This window comes from Macrotis lagotis, chromosome 3 (assembly GCF_037893015.1).
Source record: "Macrotis lagotis isolate mMagLag1 chromosome 3, bilby.v1.9.chrom.fasta, whole genome shotgun sequence".
NCBI lineage: Eukaryota > Metazoa > Chordata > Mammalia > Peramelemorphia > Peramelidae > Macrotis > Macrotis lagotis.
In genome coordinates this window covers 199,146,670-199,166,554 of record NC_133660.1, presented here as the reverse complement: position 1 = coordinate 199,166,554, position 19,885 = coordinate 199,146,670, and the positions used below count along the sequence as shown (strand labels likewise).

The 19,885-nt window shown below is 33.5% G+C and overlaps 2 protein-coding genes across 7 annotated transcripts in view; one reads left to right on the top strand and one right to left on the bottom strand.

Annotated features, from left to right (window-relative positions):
• PACRGL (parkin coregulated like) overlaps positions 1-7,379 on the top strand; it is an 84,679-nt gene extending 77,300 nt beyond the window's left edge. For 2 of the 3 annotated variants that reach the window (XM_074229708.1, XM_074229709.1), the window contains exon 9: positions 6,576-7,379. In XM_074229708.1, the coding sequence (XP_074085809.1) occupies positions 6,576-6,695 (120 nt within the window). In that variant the 3' untranslated portion in view covers positions 6,696-7,379. The remainder of the gene's footprint in view (positions 1-6,575) is intronic. The other variant, XM_074229711.1, reaches the window with a different exon arrangement.
• KCNIP4 (potassium voltage-gated channel interacting protein 4) overlaps positions 1-19,885 on the bottom strand; it is a 246,263-nt gene that overhangs the window by 47,572 nt on the left and 178,806 nt on the right. The gene's annotated exons all lie outside the window — the stretch shown is intronic.

Genomic DNA, 19,885 nt, shown 5'->3' with positions numbered 1-19,885 from the left:
GAGTCAGTAGACATCTATTTTCAAACTTCACCTCTGACATTTACTGGTTGCTTGGCATTAGTAAAATTATTTAACTGTCTTGAGCATTAATTTTCTTATTTGTAAAATAAGTATATAGTTTAGCTTGCTATAAAGAAGGTCTTGTCTCTTTAAAGCACTCAGTAAATCTTAAAAACAATGTTTAAAGGGAAACTGTTGGGATTATGATGTGTAGCCATTCAATTTCTGGGGTGGTGGGGTACAAAGGGATGCATATTATAGTACCCGTCTTCCAGTGACTTATACCTAAGGTGGCAAAATAAAACATTAATTTTATATAAACAGTCAGGTTATGTCAATGAATAGTAAAGACAAGATGTGCTTTAGCAGTGCCAAGGGAAAGCAAGTCATTATGGGCTGAGGATCCCTGGAGCCAGTTTAATATGAAGTGAGATTGAAGCTGCTCTTGAATAGTCCCAATCAGAGGTAGGAATAGTTTCCTCATGCCTGAGTTCTCTATGCTAATAAAATCAGAGGTCCAGTCCCTATTCCTTTGTAGAAGCCCTAGGAATAACTCTGCTTTATTGATTCCAAAGGGGATCTGACTTTCTCCTTATATAGATTCTTATTTTAGTGATTAATATTAAGTTAAACAAAGTTAAAATTAGAAGAAATCTCAAAGCTCATCTAGTTTAGACCTCTCATTTTGCTGGCGAGAAGACAGGAGCAAACAGAAGTCATTTGTCCAAAGTCACATAGTTAATGACAAAGGAGGGTTCAATCCCAAATCTTTCTTCAGCACTCCCAGTCCAACCCCATGTAGTCTTCTTGCATGTGGGTATGTTATAATGGATCTAACTGTTGCATGGTCCAAATTGATACAATGCTCGGGGTGGGGTGGGGGTGGGGGATAACAAAAACAAACTGGGCTTAATTCTGCAGACCTAATCTGACTTTCCTTTTTTTTTAGCTAATTGCTCTTTGCAAGAATTTCTGTTAATAAATAGATCATTATAATTAAAAAAGACAAACATACAGCTTGCAATTACCTAACACTTTTAATAGTACTTGAAAGTAACAAAGTACCTTATACTCATCTCGTGGGAAGATAGTAAGTTTAGCTATTATTATCTCCATTTTTTAAAGAAGAGGAAGTAAAGGTCAGGGGGTTAAGTGATTTGCCAGGCCAAGGTTATATTACTATTATGTGACAAAGTCAGCTACTTGAGCATTGATCTGCTATCTCTCACTGTACTAAAATGCAGATTTGATCATGTCACCCTCTCCCCTCCCTTCCCCTTAATAAACTCCATTGGCTTCCTATTGTTTTCAGAATCAAATGTAAAATGCTCCATTTAAAGACCATTATAATCTAGCCCCGCCCCCCACCTTTCTAAGCTTCTATCTTAACACTAAGTTATTCTATGAACAAGAGTCTTCATTTGGCACTATTTCAAAACAGACTGGAAAACAACAGAATTTTATTCCTGAATTTGAATGTTATTTTACTTAATTTACTTAATCTGGAATCATGAATTCTGTTTCACAAACTCAATTATGCTAATGGACTGTCAAGTTATGGCTTTGCAAATCACCATGCAACCTTGAACAAGTTACTTCTCTCCATATCTCAATTGTTTCATCTATAAAATGAGGTGAGTAGAGTGGTGGAATAAGAAAATTTTGGACTGGGCATCAGGAGATTTGAACAAATGTCCTGGTACCTTTGTGACCCTGTTCTGTTACCTCTATATGACTTAATTTTCTTGTCCATAAAATTGAGGGGTTTAAAGTATTCCAAAGTTTCCATTCAAAGTTCCCATCACAAATTCATATTATTTTAGATAGAATTCAAATATGTAAAAAAACATAATAATAATAAAACTCACACATATAACAACTTAAAGTTTATAGACTTTCCTGTAAACTTACATAACAAACATCCTTATTATTTTCATTTTACAAATGGTCTGAGAAGACCATTCTTATCTTATGTCACACAGTGAGTGAATGTAAGAAAATAGACATCAGTTTTGGGTCACCTAGCTCAAATCCAATGGTCTTCCCACTGTGACATGCTACTGGGTCACAGGTCTCAAATATACTTCCTATCCTGAAGCTTTGCAGGAAGCATGTTCTTTTATAATGTAAATATAATGTTTGCTTATAATTTAAAACTGATCAGATACTGATTTAGGAGAATCTAATTCTGTTCCCTCCTGGAGTGTTTCTGTAAAAAATAAAAAGATTATTTTTAATAAGTATGACATACCAATCTGTTGCATAAGCACATTTGAAATGCTTTAAAACAAAAGTTATTCTTTGTCCAAGCAATGATATAATTCATGAATGGTTGAATACTTCTGAAGATCCAGGAGGACAAAGAAAATATCTTATGCTTCTTTGTAACCCTCACATTAGACATTGGATAACTAAATAAATTTGATTTCAGGGAACTTTGGCTATTATTGTTTGATTATAATATAGCAGCACAAGAGGGCAGCAGTGTTCTCTATGCCAGATCAGTAAGTTAGATACAATTCCAATTCTGTTAGAATGATCTTGCTAAAAAAATTCACCTTTCACTGAGTTTAGGAGCAGGAAGGGACTTTTGCTAGCCCTATTAGGGTCTCCATAGGATTTTTCTTCTTTTCTGAAAATTATCATAATATAATGTTCCAGTTAGAAGGGACCTTAGAAGTCATATCCTGTCCAATTCTATTCTGTTCAAGTAAAAGATCCTTTGCTACACTGACCTCACATACAATGGGCTTCCAGTCACTTTTGTTCCTCTATGGAATGAACTAAATTTCTTCCTTGTTCAAGGAGGGCCCTAAAAGCAAGTACACATAGATGTGTTAGGACTTAGGTCTCAGCTTCCTGATTATTCCCTGTATTGTCTTTACTCATTACTCAAAAGGATCTTGAATCTCATCAACTGGATCATACCCTTCAAATACATGCCTAGCCATCCAGTACAACTTTCATGTCTTTCCATAAGTTAACACAAGTAAGCCACTCAACCTGCTGGAGGTCATCCTTGATTTCTTTCCACATTCAAAGAAAACCAGTGGAAGACTTTTGGTTGTCCACCTTGCTCTCACCACATAAAGTAATGAGACTAGCATTCTTAGTGTGGTAATCTCATTTTGTGGTCTATTCCTCACAGAATAATTGGATCCCAAAATTGTTTTGAACAATAACAGACCAAATGGCACAAGCATATAACTTTCCAAGGTGATTACTTTGAATAGAGAGATTTGTTTGGCTTTATAAGTACTAGAACATTTTAGTTTAAAACCATGTTACTTTATAGCCCATACTTTCTTGAGCTCAGAGATGAGATTTAATTAATTCACATATCCAAAAAAAGAGAGAAATAGGAGAAAGATATTACTATTTGCATTTTATAAATGGAGATGGTAGACCCTACCAAATGCAGGGATCACTTTTGGTTGATTCAAAACATGACAATTAACTCTGAAAAAAGAAGTAAGGCCAGAAAATCCTGATTTAAATTCAAACAAACAACTAGCTCTGTTATTCTTTCCCTATTATCCCAGATTCTTATCAGATGTGGTGCTGTGATAATCTTTTGAGAACTGTGGTTCTCAAACTTCTTTTGATTGTACTGTTCTGTCAATAAATTTTCTTTTATATCCAAATGTGTAAGTATTTATTTGTAAATTATATACATGTTTTACTGTGCATATAGTGGTCTGGTGTCACATTCAGCAGAACTACCAATAAGAAAAAAGGGTCAAGAAAAAACCCCATCAGATTTGGCAAATAAGAGATAATTGATAAATTTGAAGAGTGTGGCTTCCATTGAATGAGGAATCATGGATAAGTATAAGGCTGAAAACAATGTTTTTTTATGGAAATGTAGACATGGGGGGGAGTCATTTTTATGGGGAAAAAGTAAGGTAATCATGACCCATACATACCTGTTTACCTTCTGCTACTAAATTTCCTGCAGAAAAAAATGAAATGTGAGCATGTTGGAGAGATGGGAAGGGTCATGTTGAATGCAGAGTCCACTGAGGAGCAGTGGAAATTTGTCTGGACAATTGTTGAGGTGCTTAGATTGGGATAGGTTATATCTTTCCCAGCTCTCTCTCTCTCTCTCTCTCTCTCTCTCTCTCTCTCTCTCTCTCTCTCTCACTCTCTCTCTCTCTCTCTCTCTCTCTCTCTCTCTCTCTCTCTCTCTCTCTCTCTCTCTCTCTCTCTCTCTCTCTCTCTCTCTCTCTCTCTCTCTCTCTCTCTCTCTCTCTCTCTCTCTCTCTCTCTCTCTCTCTCTCTCTCTCTCTCTCTCTCTCACTCTCTCTCTCACACACACACACACACACACACACACACACCTCTTTGTCATCTGCTAGCCAGTTTGCAGAATATCTCAAAACCTTTCCCCTGACTTCCTTCATCCAATTTCATGTAAGAGCCTCAATAACACAAAGAAAAAATGTATTGGCACAGAATTTATTTAATGCCTTCCATTCTTCAAATATTTTCCCATTGCACCAAGTAAAATAAATTTTCTGAATCTCTTACCCATTCATCTTTGCCTTCTTTTCAGTACACAGAAAAAAATATGTTAAGTATTACAAGGAAGGAATTATAGTATAGTAGGAAAAAGTACTAGATTAGGAATTAGGTGTCTTGGGTTTTAGTCATGAATTGGTCATTAACTGTTGAACATGGGTAAGTTTCTCCATCTTTATATTAGTGTCAAAAATGAGTATTAATAACAAATAACTTAGGAACATTCAGTTTTCCCTTTCTTCCAAAGTCTTAAAGTTCAGCCTCTTGAAGGATATTACTGATAATGAAATTGAACTAATTCTTCTGGATCTTTATCAGATCTCATCCTTACAAGGAATCTAATCTAAAGTGAAACTCATGCTTTTTGTCTAGATAACCTTAGACTAGGAGTGCTCTGAGTGTAGAGATAATTCCTCTGTCTAAGGGTGACACATGTCTCCCTCAGGCCTTCATTGAACACCCACTCTTTGAAGGGTACCATATTTCCCTATGTATAAGATATATACTTTTTTGAAAAATTTGGGGGTCTAAAAATTGGGAGCATCTTATACAGTGGTTGTAGATTTTTTTTTACTTGCATTTCTTGCTTTTTCACACTCCATGTTTTTGTACTCTTTGTTTCATATTTGTTACCAGTGTTTTAGGTTATATTTTCCATGTTTGCTACAGAAATGGCTCAGAAAAGATTTACATACAGTGCTGAATTCAAGTTCAAAGTGATCCAGTTTGCAAAAGTAAATGGAAATCATACTGCTGAATGTCAGTTTGGTCCTCCTCCAACTGAGAAAATAATCAGAGACTGGTGGGAAGAAGAAACCCTACTGAAAACACCAGGGTAGAAGAAGGCCATGAGAGGCAAGTCAATGAAATGGCCTGATCTAGAGAGGGAATTGAAGAGATGGATTGGAGAGTAAAGAGACATTGGAATTCCTTTGTTCATAAAGATGGTTCAGCATGAGACAAGAAGAATTGCTGATGGAAAAAGAAGTGACTGATTTCAAAGAAGGATACAATTGGTGCTTCAGGTTCATGAAACGGAATGGACTAAGCATGGACATCCATGCACCAGTCTTGCCTAGGGAGTGCTTGTGGTCAACCACAGACCAGAGCAGAGACAGGAGAGCAGTCAGAGCCTCTCCTAAGACATTGAGTTTTCATCAAATACAGATGAGGACAAGCTAGCTAATGGATGGGAGTTTTGACAGTGATGAAGAGTTGTATAAATTTTATGATGAATAAAACATGAGTTCAATAACTTTATATAATACTTTTTGTTTTCAAATTTTGGGCCCCCAAATTAAGATTCATCTTATACATGGGAAAATACAGTATTTAAACTTGATGATTGTCTTTGGTCTAAGAAAGATGGCCAAATGACCATCCTTTTATTAATAATTTGTGATTTATTAATAAAATGATTAAATCACCCAGTAACTATGTTATTTGAGCATTTTCAAATGTCACAATGGGACTGAAGTAGGCCATCTCTAAGGTTTCTTCTAGCTATAAATTTTTCTGATTTTTGGTTTAGTTTGGATTAAAAATTTGTTTTAGGTTTGCTGTAATAACTGTATTCATATGTGGGTTTTAAAAACTCATTCATGTCAGTTTAGTTAGCTCTTTAAAAACTAGCAGGTTTAAAACTTTTATCTCTTGTTCTTTATATTTTCACACTAGAAATGAAGGGATGTTCTTCACACTTCGTTTTTCCATGTTTGAAAAAAAAATTTAAATTCTTTTTTGTTTCTTAGGTACTATAGTTATATAGTGAGAAACATTATTCCAGTTAATTTACATGTCTTTCTGCATTTGTGTATATCATCAGTTTTAGGCAGGCAAATGTTCTAACCATTTATTCAAGGATACATTGAAGATGTCTCAAAATATCAGTAACAGTTTGTTGAACTTTTTATATTTTATTCTCATATTACTATATTTGTTACACTATTTTTGATTTCTCCGGTAATGTGATTTAACTAATATCTTTATGAACTTGTAGCACAATGATTGGGAACAAAACCGAATGTAATTTGTTTTTCTTTTCTTTTTTCTAGATTCCCCCCCTGGAGGACTGTGAGCCTTGCTTCTCCTGCTACAGCATCAATTTAAAGTCTCCACAATCCAAGATATTTCTAATGTGTCACAATTATAAATATAAAATTAACCTGTTTTAAAAGAGGAAAATTTATACTTAAATGGATTACAATATTAATATTAATCAACAGGATGATTCAGCAGTCAAAAAAAAATTCAGCTTTATGCTGCATTGAGGGATTGCCCAGAATGAAAGTAATTTGTCAGATCCTTGGATAAGAGCTAGAAGGGACTTCAGAAACATCTGGTCAAACTAATCTCTCATGTATGTATATATGTATACAGGATGAACTGAAGTCTAGAACAACTAAGTAATAAATAATCATTATTAATATCAATAGGTAGCACACACACACACACACACACACACACACACCACACACACACACACATATATAGACATACAAGAGGTTAAGTGATTTGAACTCAGTCCTCCCTACTACAGATTCAGGACTCTTAACTACTCTACCTCCAAGATGCCCAAGGATAAAGGGATGGTAATTATCAAAGAGGGGATCAGAACCTTGTCATAGAATCATAGTATCTTAGGTCTAGAGTTGGAAGGGATTTCAGTCTATCTTGTCTAAAGATTCTTAGCAAATTTTTGATGTTATGGACCCCTTTTAGTAGTTTAAGAAAAACCTATAAACTTCTCATAAAAATGTTACATAAAAACCAGCATTATAAAGAAGGAAAATTATGTTGAAATACAATTGAAATATTGGAACTCAATTTTATTAAAATAAATATCAGAGGCAGGATTTGAACTCAAGTCTTTGACTCTATAACTTGTATTCTTTCCATTGTATCACAGTTCGCCCTGTGAATAGGTCCAAAATACTCTCCTGTAGTTGGCTCCCAACTGGAGTATTTTGTTTGAATTTGATTTTGAGAATTGTATTGATATCTTGGAAAATGCTCAAAAGTATAATCAGGGAACACTGGAAACTATGCAATGCAAAAATCAAATAATGCTGGGGATGCTTAGTTTGGAAAAGAATGTGATGGGACAATCACTACTAGCATTTGGAGAGCTGCCTTATGGAAGACAGATAATTCTCATTTTATTCAGTCCTAGCAGGCACAACTAGGAGTAATGAGTATAAGGTTGATTAAGGAGAATTTCACTTCAAGGGAAAGAATAACTTGCTAACAATTAGAGTTGTTAAAAGTGGAAAGGGTTACTTCAGGAGGTAGAAAATTTCTCCTCACTGATGACTTCAGGTGGAGGTAGGATGATCCCTTTCTGAGAATTCTGGGAGATTAAGGAGGGTAGGGACAGGAAGAGTTCCTTTTCAGATATAAGTTGGATGAGATGTTTTCAAAGTCTCCTTTCACTTCGGAGGTCCAGGGAAGCTACTACCTGTGTGACTTGCCTAAAGTAACTAGAAAAAGAATTTGAACCCAAATCTTCTGATTTTCTTGGCAGCTAGTTGATTTAGTGGATAGAGTGTTAGCCCTGAAGTCAAGAAGACTTGAGTTCAGATCCAACCATAGATACTTTCTAGCTGTGTGACTCTGAAAGTCATTTAATTTCTATCTGCCTCCATTTCCTCAATTATAAAAATAAGAATAATCATAGCACCATCCTTCCAGAGTTGCTGCGAACATTAAATGAGCTATTTGTAAAGTGCTTAGAAAAGTGTTGGCATTCAGTAGTGCTTAATAAATAAATGCTTGCTCTCTTCTTCTGAAGGAATTCCCTTAAAAGAAACAGACATTATTAAAATATTATTCAGATCTAGGGGCGGCTAGGTGGTGCAGTGGATAAAGCACCGGCCCTGGAGTCAGGAGTACCTGGGTTCAAATCAGGTCTCAGACACTTAATAATTAGCTAGCTGTGTGGCCTTGAGCAAGCCACTTAACCCCATTTGCCTTGCAAAAACCTAAAAAAATAAAAATAAAATATTATCCAGATCCAATCAATTTAAAAAAACTGTAGTTTTTCATTTTTCTTCTTTTAGAATCAGTAATAAAACAGTTAAAAAATATTAGCACTCCAATTGCCTTTATCCTCTCTTCCTACCTGCCTTTTTTTTTTTTTTTTTGTGGCTTCAGGAGATAACAGCCAGTGATGAATGGAGAAGTTCCAATTTTTCTTAGTTATTGTCTCAATCTGTTTGACTTTAGGCACAAAAAAGCAGTACATTAGTTGGCATTATGAAGGTTATCTTCCCAGCCAGAAGGGCTGCAACCATTAGTTTAAAAACCCCAGAAAGCCCATGTGGTGTAAAAAGTAGATTAATCTTTATACCATTTTAAATTCACACAAATTGTAGTACCTTGTCCCTCATTCCTTCTCATTATGTCATTATTATTTGTCTCATGAAAAACTAAAGATGGAAGGGATATTAAGGCTTGTCTAATTTAGCCAGTCATATTGTCACATCATTTTTTAGTTAGAAGTGAAGTTAGTTGTCATATGGTTATTTTACATATTGAATTTTACATATGTTACATGAAGACCCAAGAGGGAAAATGATTCAGGGAAGTCACACAGCTTTTCTTGCAGAGTACGGAAGAGAAATAAAACTGTCTTACTATCATCCCAGTGATCTTATTGACATGTTTTATACTTCCAAGAACATATCAGAAAAATATAGTCAATGAAGGTTTTACTTAAGATGTACTGAAATCCTTGAAGCAAAAACATGGGAGAAAATGAAAGGAGGCAGATAAAAAAAAATATTTCTTTAATTAGTTTCACAAAGCTTCTGGTGATGACTTTCCATAAAAGAACCTCCATCATGGACTTACTTCTGAAAAACAGTTAAGCCTTGGACAGTTGACGTTGAGTATTCCAATACAAACTCAGCAGGGTAATAATGGTCCAAACTGATGCCATTCTAACTTTGGTAGCATGACTATCAGTTAATAAAGCAATTAAGTAACAAGCATTAATTTTTCCCTTGAGGCAAGCAGGGTTAAGTGATTTGCCCAAGTTCATATGGCTAAAAAGTGTCAGGTGTCTGAGGCCACATTTGAACTCAGAAGTCCTAACTCCAGGGCTAGTGCTCTAACCACTGCACCACCTAGTTGGTCAGCCACAAATATTGATTTGGTACTTACTGAGTATCAGGCAGTGACTCTGCTAGCACTGAGAAACACAAATAACCCCATATCCTCAATGATACCCTTAAATGTATGGTCTTGTAATCATAGATTTAAAACCAGACTGAAATTTAGATATCATTTAGCCTGAGGCTCAGAGAGGATAACTTGTTCCAAGTTTGAGAGTGTATAAAAACTGAGCTTAGAACTCAGGATTCTTGGATTACAAATGTAGTACTCTTCCCATAAACATCTCATTATCAGGGACGAAATGTTCAATTTCTGATTCAATTGCTGTGAGGACATAAGGAACTGTTTTCCCTTTGACAAATCACTTCTTCCAATCCTACTTCATTTAAAAGAGGACAATAAAATAGAATTCATAGGAAAGCCCTTATCTGATGTTTCCTAGAGGTTCCTTCTGTTTCTACATTTTTAGCCTCCTAAAAGGTATCATAGATAAGCCATAGTAAAAATTCATTTAATTAGACAAACACAACTTCACTTGATTTGAATAGCAAAACCATTCTGAACTTACACAGTTTTTAAGTAAACAGAGAAAATTCCAGTAAAAAAATAAATGCAGTACATTTTATATTTATTTAATCTTAATATTAGGTAAAATTAAATTATGTAGAATAGAGATAAATCTTACACATTTAGAATAACTCTTTCCCAAAGAGGATAGATATCAACTGTGAAATTAGTGAATTACCATAATCTATTTTCTTTATAGACTTGATTATTTTAACAAATAATCATCAATATAATCAACCAAAAATTTTAAAAGCTTCGCTAAGCTCCAGACTATTATAATTAAAATAAAAGAGCTCTTTTATCAATATAGAGGAATTTTAGTTTTATGAGCTGGAAGGGACTTATAAATAATTTCTATACCAACAGTTCTCAAAGTCTACTTGAGAACCCCTAAAGGTCACCCAAAACACTTTCAGAAAGTTCGTGAGATGAAACTTATTTTCATAATAATAGAGAGGCATTTTATACTACATATCTATCTATCTATCTATTTATCTATCTATCTACCTATCAGTCTCAGGCAAACAACAGCTTTTGGGGGAATTCTCAATAATTTTTAAGACTATAAAAAGATAATGATACCAAAAAGTTTGAGAACTGCAGCTCTAGACCATCTAGAAAGTCTTATCTATCTTCTAACTTTCAAGGAGCTACTCAGTTAAAGGTGCCTGAATGGCAGAAAGTGATTTGGAACTGGAGCTCTGGAGAGAATCTAAAACTGCATAGATAAATCTGGGAATTATCTGCATGAATATTTTAATGGAACTTTGGGAGCTTATAAGATCATCAAGTGAGATAGCATGGAGTATCTATTTTTCATTTTTTTGTTCTCTTAGACTACATTGGCAGTCTGCTGAAGCCTATGAACTTCTCAGAATAATACTTTCAAGTACACAATATAGAATTCACAGAATTATTAAAAATTATTATTTTGAAATAAAGGTGTGTTTTTTTTATCCAAATTTATGGACTTCTTGAAGCCTATTCACTGATCACATAGAAGTATGTGGACCTCAGGTAAATAATTGTTAATATAGAGGAAAAAGAGAAAAGGATTCAGAACTATCTTAAGTTCATCTTTATTCTTTTAAAGAGAGACTTCTAGTTGTATTTATATATTATCTATTTGTGCCTTGATAGAGAACACAAATATTTTATACATTCTGAAGTTATTGTGAATAGAATTTCTCTTTCCATTTCTCATTAAATTTTATTTGATTGTTTTTATACTCTGATCCTTGAATGATTATTAATTGATTCATATTTTAGATAACTATATAGGGTCTTTAGGTAGAATATCATATTATCTGAAGAACAGTAATCTGTTTCCTCTCCATCTACACTCATTCCCTCATTTTCTTTTTTCTTGTCTTATTATTATAACTAACATTTCTAGAACATCCTTTCCCCCTTGTTCTCACTGGAAAGACTCCTATTGTTTCTCTATTACATATATAAGGCTGGCTCTTGGTTTTAGAGATATAATTTGTAATAATAAAAAAGTCCCTTTTATTCATTATAGTTTTAATAGAAATGACTGTTGTAGTTTGTCAAATGAGTTTTCTGAATCTACTGATACAACCATGTTAATTTATTTGCTTTCATTAGCAATATAGTCTATCAAGGGGTAGCATGGAGTAAAGAATAATAAAGAGGCAAGCACAGTGTAAGAAAAATCTATATTTAGTTCTAATTTTAGATTATTTTTGGAGTAAAAGTGAGAGATCTGGTCTCTTTTGTGACTTTTCATACAGCTTTTTAAATTGAAAGTCTTAGAGAATCTCTTTTTATCATACAAAAAAAAAGTATCATCCCTTGGTGTTATAACAGTATCCTTTGATTGAGTAAATATGACAAGCTACTATTAATTCAGTAAAGCTTTTAAGTAAATCCATGTTTTATTAATCACAAAAGCATTTTATGCATTTGTAGAAGCAAGCTAGCTAAATACAAAAATATCTATTTCCTGTTTCTGCTAAATGTACCACCTTTACTCTAGTCTTTCAGTTCAGTAATTTTGATATTAGCCTTGTCTCTTCACATTTCCTCACTCTACTTACTCAGTTACCAAATCCTTCTATTTCTAACCTCCACTATATCTCTCATATGTGATTTCTTTCTTCTACTCATGGAAACACCACCTTAGTAGGCCCTTATGCTGCCTCCCTAGACAGATTCTTTATTGGTTCTCCTGCCTCAAGTCTATCCCTACTCCAATTCACCAAAAGATGACCAAAATGATTTTCCATAATGTGACCATATTACTCCTCTATTTAATAAACTCCAGTGGATGACTATTGTCTTTAGAGTAAAATAGAAACTCTTTTTTTTTTAATTAATCCTTTCACAACTGGAACTCAATAAATCTTTCTAACCTTATATTTCATTTTCCTCCTCTCCCAGTGTGTTGTTCAGCCAAACTAATCTTTTCTTTAGTTCTTATACACAATACTTCATCTCTCATTTCTGGGAACTGCTACTGCTGCTGCTGTTGCTGTACTGCTACCTTGTATATCTTCCACAATTGGAATGCATCCCTCCTCACCCACTGACCCATAGAATCTTTCTTTTTCTTCAAGATATAGGTCAAGCATTACTTTCTATATGAAGCCTTTCTTGATTTATCCAATTATTAATACCCTCCATCTCAAAATACCCTTATTTATTTTTATATTTATTCTCAAAGTTACAAAGAAGGTGTTGAAAGATGGAGTTTCCTCTCTTAGGGACTCCTTATGGCAATGCACTCTGCTTATTCTGTTTTATAATATCTCCACCAGGAGAATGCAAACTCCAGGAGATTTACAATTGCTTTACAACCTATATTTATATTCTCATTGTTTACCAAACACAATTCCTGGGGCATGATAGGCACTTAATAGATGCTGATTAATTGATTAGTCTATAGAAGGTAAGGCAAGAATTACAGAAGAGTAGCTAGGTGGTACAGAGAACAGAGAGTTGACTCTGGTATTAGGAAAATTTATCTTCTTGAATTTAAATCTAACCTCAGACATTACTAACTCTGTTGCCCTGGGCAAGGCTCTCAACTCTGTTTCCCTTACTTTTCTCATCTGTTGAATGAGCTGGTGAAGTAAAGGAAAACCCCTCCAGTATATTTCTCAAGAAAACCCCAAATGAGGTCACAAAGAGTCAGGACTGAAATGAACAAGAAATCAGAAGATATGTTTGTTAATTTGCGGATTTGCATATAGATGTACAGTCACCATCCCAACTCTAGGTCCTAGTGGCTCCACCTTTGGGAACTCCTAGTAGAATAAAAATAGGTAAACTCCCATGTATATATCAACTATATGAACTGGGAAAGTCATGTTTTCTTCTGAGATGTAGTTTACTCATTTGGAAATTAGAGCAAATAATTCTGATCCAATCTATCTGATAGGGATGTTTGAGAGGATCAAATGAGATAATTTATTTGAAAGCATTAGTAAGTTTAAGCAGATCAAGTGATGATAATAATAGCTAATAATTATGCTCCTTTCAAATCTCTCCATTTTTTTTAGAATGTTTTGTGCCAAAGGAAAGTTTTGTTTCTGGCAACGTATTTAAGTGATTTTATTGGGCTAAAACTTGGAGTGACTTGGAGCTGATGTCTGAAGGAAGCTGTAGGTATATTAAATACTTTATTACATCTCTGATAGCTTTTTAAGATTTCATCTTCTGCTTGCTGTTTGATTTTCTTTCTAGAAATCTGTGTTTAGTGTTTCTGTATTGATTTTGCTTTGCAGCACAAGCCAACCAAGTTGTCAATGGAATGGGTTTCTGGAATGAAGTTAGAGGTAAAAGCTTCAATGTGCTGGATTTTTCTTTCATAGTTAATTGACCTTTTCAATACTAATTCAAGACAAGTTCAATAGCCAGATTTCATCATATTTAATATGCTTGATTAGTGTTTATTGATATTAGAGCATTTGGTTCATTACTATTCCGATGCTTTCTATCAATCATTTACCTTTTAGGATTACTACTAAAGCTGTTAAAATGTCTTTTTCTGCTTCATGGCATTAAAATTATTTTTTATATTTTAGGTCATCTTCTTTATGATTCAGGCAAGTTGAGGGAGTTAAATGAGAATGAAATCTGGAATCCAAAACCTGAATTAGAAGTCTGGTTCTGCTTCTCACTGGGGAACTTCCCTTAAGCAAGTCACTTTAAATCTTTTAGGTCACAATTTCCTTCTTTCTCTGCTGTAGTTAAGAACATAGGTAGTACCTAAACTAGAAAACTGAGAGGATCAAAGGAGAAATGTGAATATGAAGAAATTATGCCAACATGTAGTAATCTACAGATAGTGATGGTTTGTCCATTTTTGGTGTGTGAAGAAAGGAACCCCAGCTGTGGTTTTATTGACCTCTTAAACATAGAAATTCTTTTCATAAATGTAGATTTATGGCTCCTTTGTAACTGAGTTGTAGAGAGCTGTTTCAAAGCTTTTAAGATTCTTTGCAGGTATATGATTCTGTGAAAGGCATGATCAAAATGATGGTAGAGAAGAAATAATCTGTGATCCTACTAATTAAAGCACAATGGGATTAAGCAATGAGGACAAAGGAGATCTGGTTAATCTCAGATGAAACATGAAGAAATCGTACCAGAGAGAATTTAAGGAATTTGATCAAGGTCATAAAGCCAGTTTGGGAAATCAGAACTTGGCTCTCTTGATTCTTCCAGTAATGGTAATAATAACACTATTATAGCTGATTTTGTTAAAGTGCTATAAGTTTTGTGAATAACTTGACATAGTTATCTTATTGGATTGTTACCTCAAAACAAACACTTATTGAAAGAATTGGGTTTTTTTGTTTGGGGGAGAGGACAAATGAATAAATTTTTTCTTTGTTCTTTACAATTTATAAAATAAAAAAGTATTTCCATAGCATAGCCTAATAAAAATTGTAAATTTATTTTGCACAATTTTTCATTCCTTTAAAATATATAATAAGGTTATCATATAATTTTTTTTTCATTTTCCTTTATTTTCTCTCCTGACCATAGAGATGGCTACCATTGCACAGAAATATCTGTGGATATATATATATATATATATATATATATACATATATATATATATATATGTATGTGTGTGTGTGTGTATATATAAAATCATTCCATACATGCTTCTTTCTCTGGAAAAATAGCATTTTTCTTCAGATGAACTTTGTAGTTAATTTGTGTGAACTGGGAAAGTCAAATAATAGTCAACCTGACTTATATGTTCAAAGTTGTTCTTACTATATATATTTTCTTTGTTCTGCTCATTTTGATCTTCACTATTTTGTGCAAGTTTATCTGCGTTTTTCTAAGATCATTGAGCTCATCATTTTTATAGCACAGTGGTATTCCATAACAATCATACACCACAACTTATTCATTCCTTCCAATGGTACACAAAGCTATCAAAGAGGAAAATCTCTCCATGAATACAGATTGGACTCTGCTTTTCAACTTAAAATTGTGGAGTGCTGCCCAGAACATGAGAGTTTTAGTGATTTGCATAGGGTCACACAATCAGTTTATATATTAGAGATGGGACTCAAATCCTCTTCTTGTCTCTGAGGATGGCTATCTTTTCATCTTATTACCCCATTTTTACAAATGAGCACAATGAGAGAAGTTGAGTGATATGTCCATGATCACATAAATAGTACATGTAAGTGTAAGGAGTTGAATGCAGAATTCAGGACTAGTCAACAGATTGAATCAATAGATTCATGACTAATATATTATTCACTATGCTATGAATATTCTATAAAGAGTGAGAAGAAAGTGCAGCAAGAGAAAAAAGATGGTTATAGACCAAGCAATCACACCATCTTATTTTAGTAGATTGATCTTGCTAGTTCAGAGGTGTCAAATATGTGTCTTGTGGCTGCCAAAGGATAGCCAGAACCAGATTAAAGTGCAATTGAGGAATATTTAATGACAATGATAACATAAGATATAATAAAATATAGATAAAATTATAGTTTAAAATTAAATCAGTTTGTGACTTTCAGGGACCCTTATGTATATAGCCTAGTGGTCCCCACATTTATTTAAGTATGAAACCATTGATCTAGATGATATCAAAGGTCTCATACTCAAAATCTATGTTTATAAGATCTAAGATAGAATAAAATTACCCCAGTATCTTGTTTCTGAATAGCTGAGCTGGTTGAAATTCACTAGTTTTTCATGACCTATTTTTACAACAACAGGGGCTAGTGATGACTACAACTTTTTGTTTTAAACAATGCTGAATAGTAAGGGAATGAATTCTACTAGGAAATGCACCATAATAATAACAACAATAATAAGAATTGCTACACAATGACAATTGTAGCTAGGATTATCTCAGTCAAGGAAAAGGGATAAGACACTTTTAATTTGTTATAATAGATTTGCTTATCAGAAACAAAATTTTTAAAATAGAATGATCTCTAGTATTTTAGTGAGTGAGATTGAGAAACTTTCTATGTCAGGTCAGTTCTCATGTTGCTTTAGTATAAGTAAACACTTAGGTTGATGGTGAGAATGACATTTAAATCACCTGGAATTTCTTTAGAAATCATTTGTGTAGAATGGTTTTGGTAAGTAAGGATTAAGATGAATCTAGGAGAGAGCTACATTCATCAATTCATTCCACTGAATTTTCTTAGAACCTTAGTTATAAAATTCTAACAATAGGGTCCTGATTTTTCCTCTAATCAATGAAGTGTTTGGGATGGGGTTGAAATCATTACAATGTGATGGAAAGAACATGCTTGGCATCAAAAGACTTCAGTTTAAATCCTGGATTCAATACTTATAAACTGTGTGACCACAGGAAAATCTCAAAATGAGTCAGGCTCCTCATCTATAAAATGAGAATAATAATATTTTTCTCTTTATCTCAAAAATAATCATTATGTGAAAAAATGTTTTATAAATTTTGAATGCATATCATAAATATAATAATGACTGTTGTCAGCTTTGTTACTAGGGAGTGAATTAAATCTGCCTTACATATAATACAGGGATAAAAATATTTGCTTGTAAACTATAAAGTATGCTAGAAATTGTACTTTTTTTAACTATACTTTGAATCCTTGGAGAAGAGGATATGCTGACAACTTCAATTTATCTAATTAAAGAGCTTACAGATATGGTAGTGACTTCTTACTGGAAATATGGTTTAGGTGGGAGAACATCACACAGCTTATGAATCATCGGATAAACAGGTCAGGAGTCAAAATCAACTAATAGATCAAAATCAGTTAGTTCAGTTTTAGCAAGGAGAGTGAGAATGAAGATTTTAAAATTTTGTCTCTTTTTAATTAGAGTCTATATCCTGGGTTCAGGATGATTCTGCAGATATTTTCTTGATTGACATACTGAATCACTAAGAAGAAATTTTCACATTCAGATATATTTCACTAAACTATTCAATCATTTTACAAGTACTATATACATAGAAAATTAATTCCATGTACCTCAGAAAAGGTATCATATTCCAAATGCACATAGAGTAGGTGTCTGTTTTTGGCATCCTTCTTATATTTTCTTTTTCAAGTTTCATATCCTTAATTGAAGAAATATTATATTCCTTTAGGTCAGTGTTTAATGTTTCTTGGCTAATGATTATAAATAGAGGTTCTAATGATTTGACATTTTAATCCCTGGAATACCTCATCATCATTTTTAATGGTGATTTTTTTTTCTTTCCAATTGGACATCTGTGACTTAAAGCTCATCTTCATTCCCTACTCCAATAAAACAGATTCCTATTTTATCAACTTGGAGCAAGGTGGAAGAGTCATTCATTAAAGACTCTAGACAACTCACATATCAAATTTTCAGTATTAATAGAAGATCTCTTATTATATATATATATATATATATATATGTGTGTGTGTGTGTGTGTGTGTATAAATGCATTTAATGTAAATAATATACACATGTGATATATATATTATATTGTATAAAATATTTATTACCTATTATATAATATAGAATAGAATGTATATATATATATATACACATGCATATAATGCTTATGAAACAAATAGGTAGAGTAAGAATAATGACAAATCCTGTGAGCAGTGACAGAGGTTCGATTCAATAATTATTTCTTAAATTATTTCTTAATCTATTCTAGAAACCTAACTCTGGTGAAGCAAAAAAGAGGGAAAAGGCACTCCCTGCCCTCAGGGAGCTTCCAATATAATGCTAACCAATGGTGAAACTATTCTTAACATTCTTAAGGAATTCTAAAAAGTTGATGCCATCCCTTTTTGTTTTTTTTAATTAACCTTGGGAAAACAGAACAAATGGATTTTAAAAAGACTAATATGGATAAAGAGATGGTAATCTATTGATTTGGGACTATGTAGACTTTCTTGTACTGTACCTGTGTGCCTGTGGTCTCAGAACAACAAAAGCAGGAATACAAAAAAATGAGATTGCTTAGTAAATTTGATTAGAGATAGCTGGTTTCAGAACTGGGAAGGTCTCTGTGATTCTATATCTGTTTAAGAACAATTATTTAAGGACAATATATGTGTGTGTGTGTGTGTGTGTATATATATATATATATATATATATATATATATATGTATATATATATTCAATTGTGTTAGTGTTAGATCTCTATCTATCTATATGATAGATCAGTTATTCAGTTTGGCCTAGGCAAGCTATTTCATCACTCTGAGCACAAAACAGATATTTCTAGAATTCACCTTATAGGTAACAAAGTAAAGTTTAAGCTACCAATGTTTCTACCCTTGGGAAAAACACTACTACTAGAATAAGTCTGGTCTTCAATAAACAGAAGTTACTTGACTAAGCTGCTTTCTAAGCCCCATGTTCACTGATCTATGGTTATAAGTAAGGCTGTACAATGACAGATTATTTTAATCACATCTGAGTGTGTTATGCTGCTCAGAGGGAAATTGTTGTTGCTGTTTATCCTTTATTCTAGAAGATCATCGTGACATCAGGAAGGATGTGTCATGACATGCAAATAAATGAAATTTAAGTGAGGAATTAAGCTGTGTAAAGTCATCACTCACACTTTCTCCATCTGGTTCCAGTGTCTAGGTATGGCTCAAGTAGACTATATAAATGGCCCTGGATGTAGTAGTACCTTGACTTTTTTAAACAAAGGATTTTTCAGATCTCATTTTGATTGAAGAAATGCCCTTTCAGTGATTAAGGCTAGGTAACAAATGAGGCAAATATAATTGTACTATCACTCCTCCATTTTACTTGAAATGGGTGATTGAGATAAAAAAAAATGTGTAGTAGATAAGATAATTGCTAGGAATTTACAAAAGGATAAAGGATAGCTATGGCTCCTGCCCACATGATTACTTCTCTTTTGTGAACTGCCCATTGGTATTGCTAATTGTTTTAGTCCAGGACTGTGATTTTAACAGAGTAGGGAATTCTTAAGGTAGAGACTCCATTTGCTTAGAGAGATCAGGATTTCATTTACAACTTAAGAGTCTTATAGTGTGGGCTGAGGGCATTGATAAGTGACTTGGTTCATGGTCATACAATTAGTATGTGTCTCAGGTGGGGGTTTCTGAATTCAAAGTATATCAGGCAGCTAAGTGGCACAGTGGATAGAGCATTGGCCCTGGAGTCAGTAGGATTGGAGTTCAAATCCAGCCTCAGACACTTGCCACTTACTAGTTAT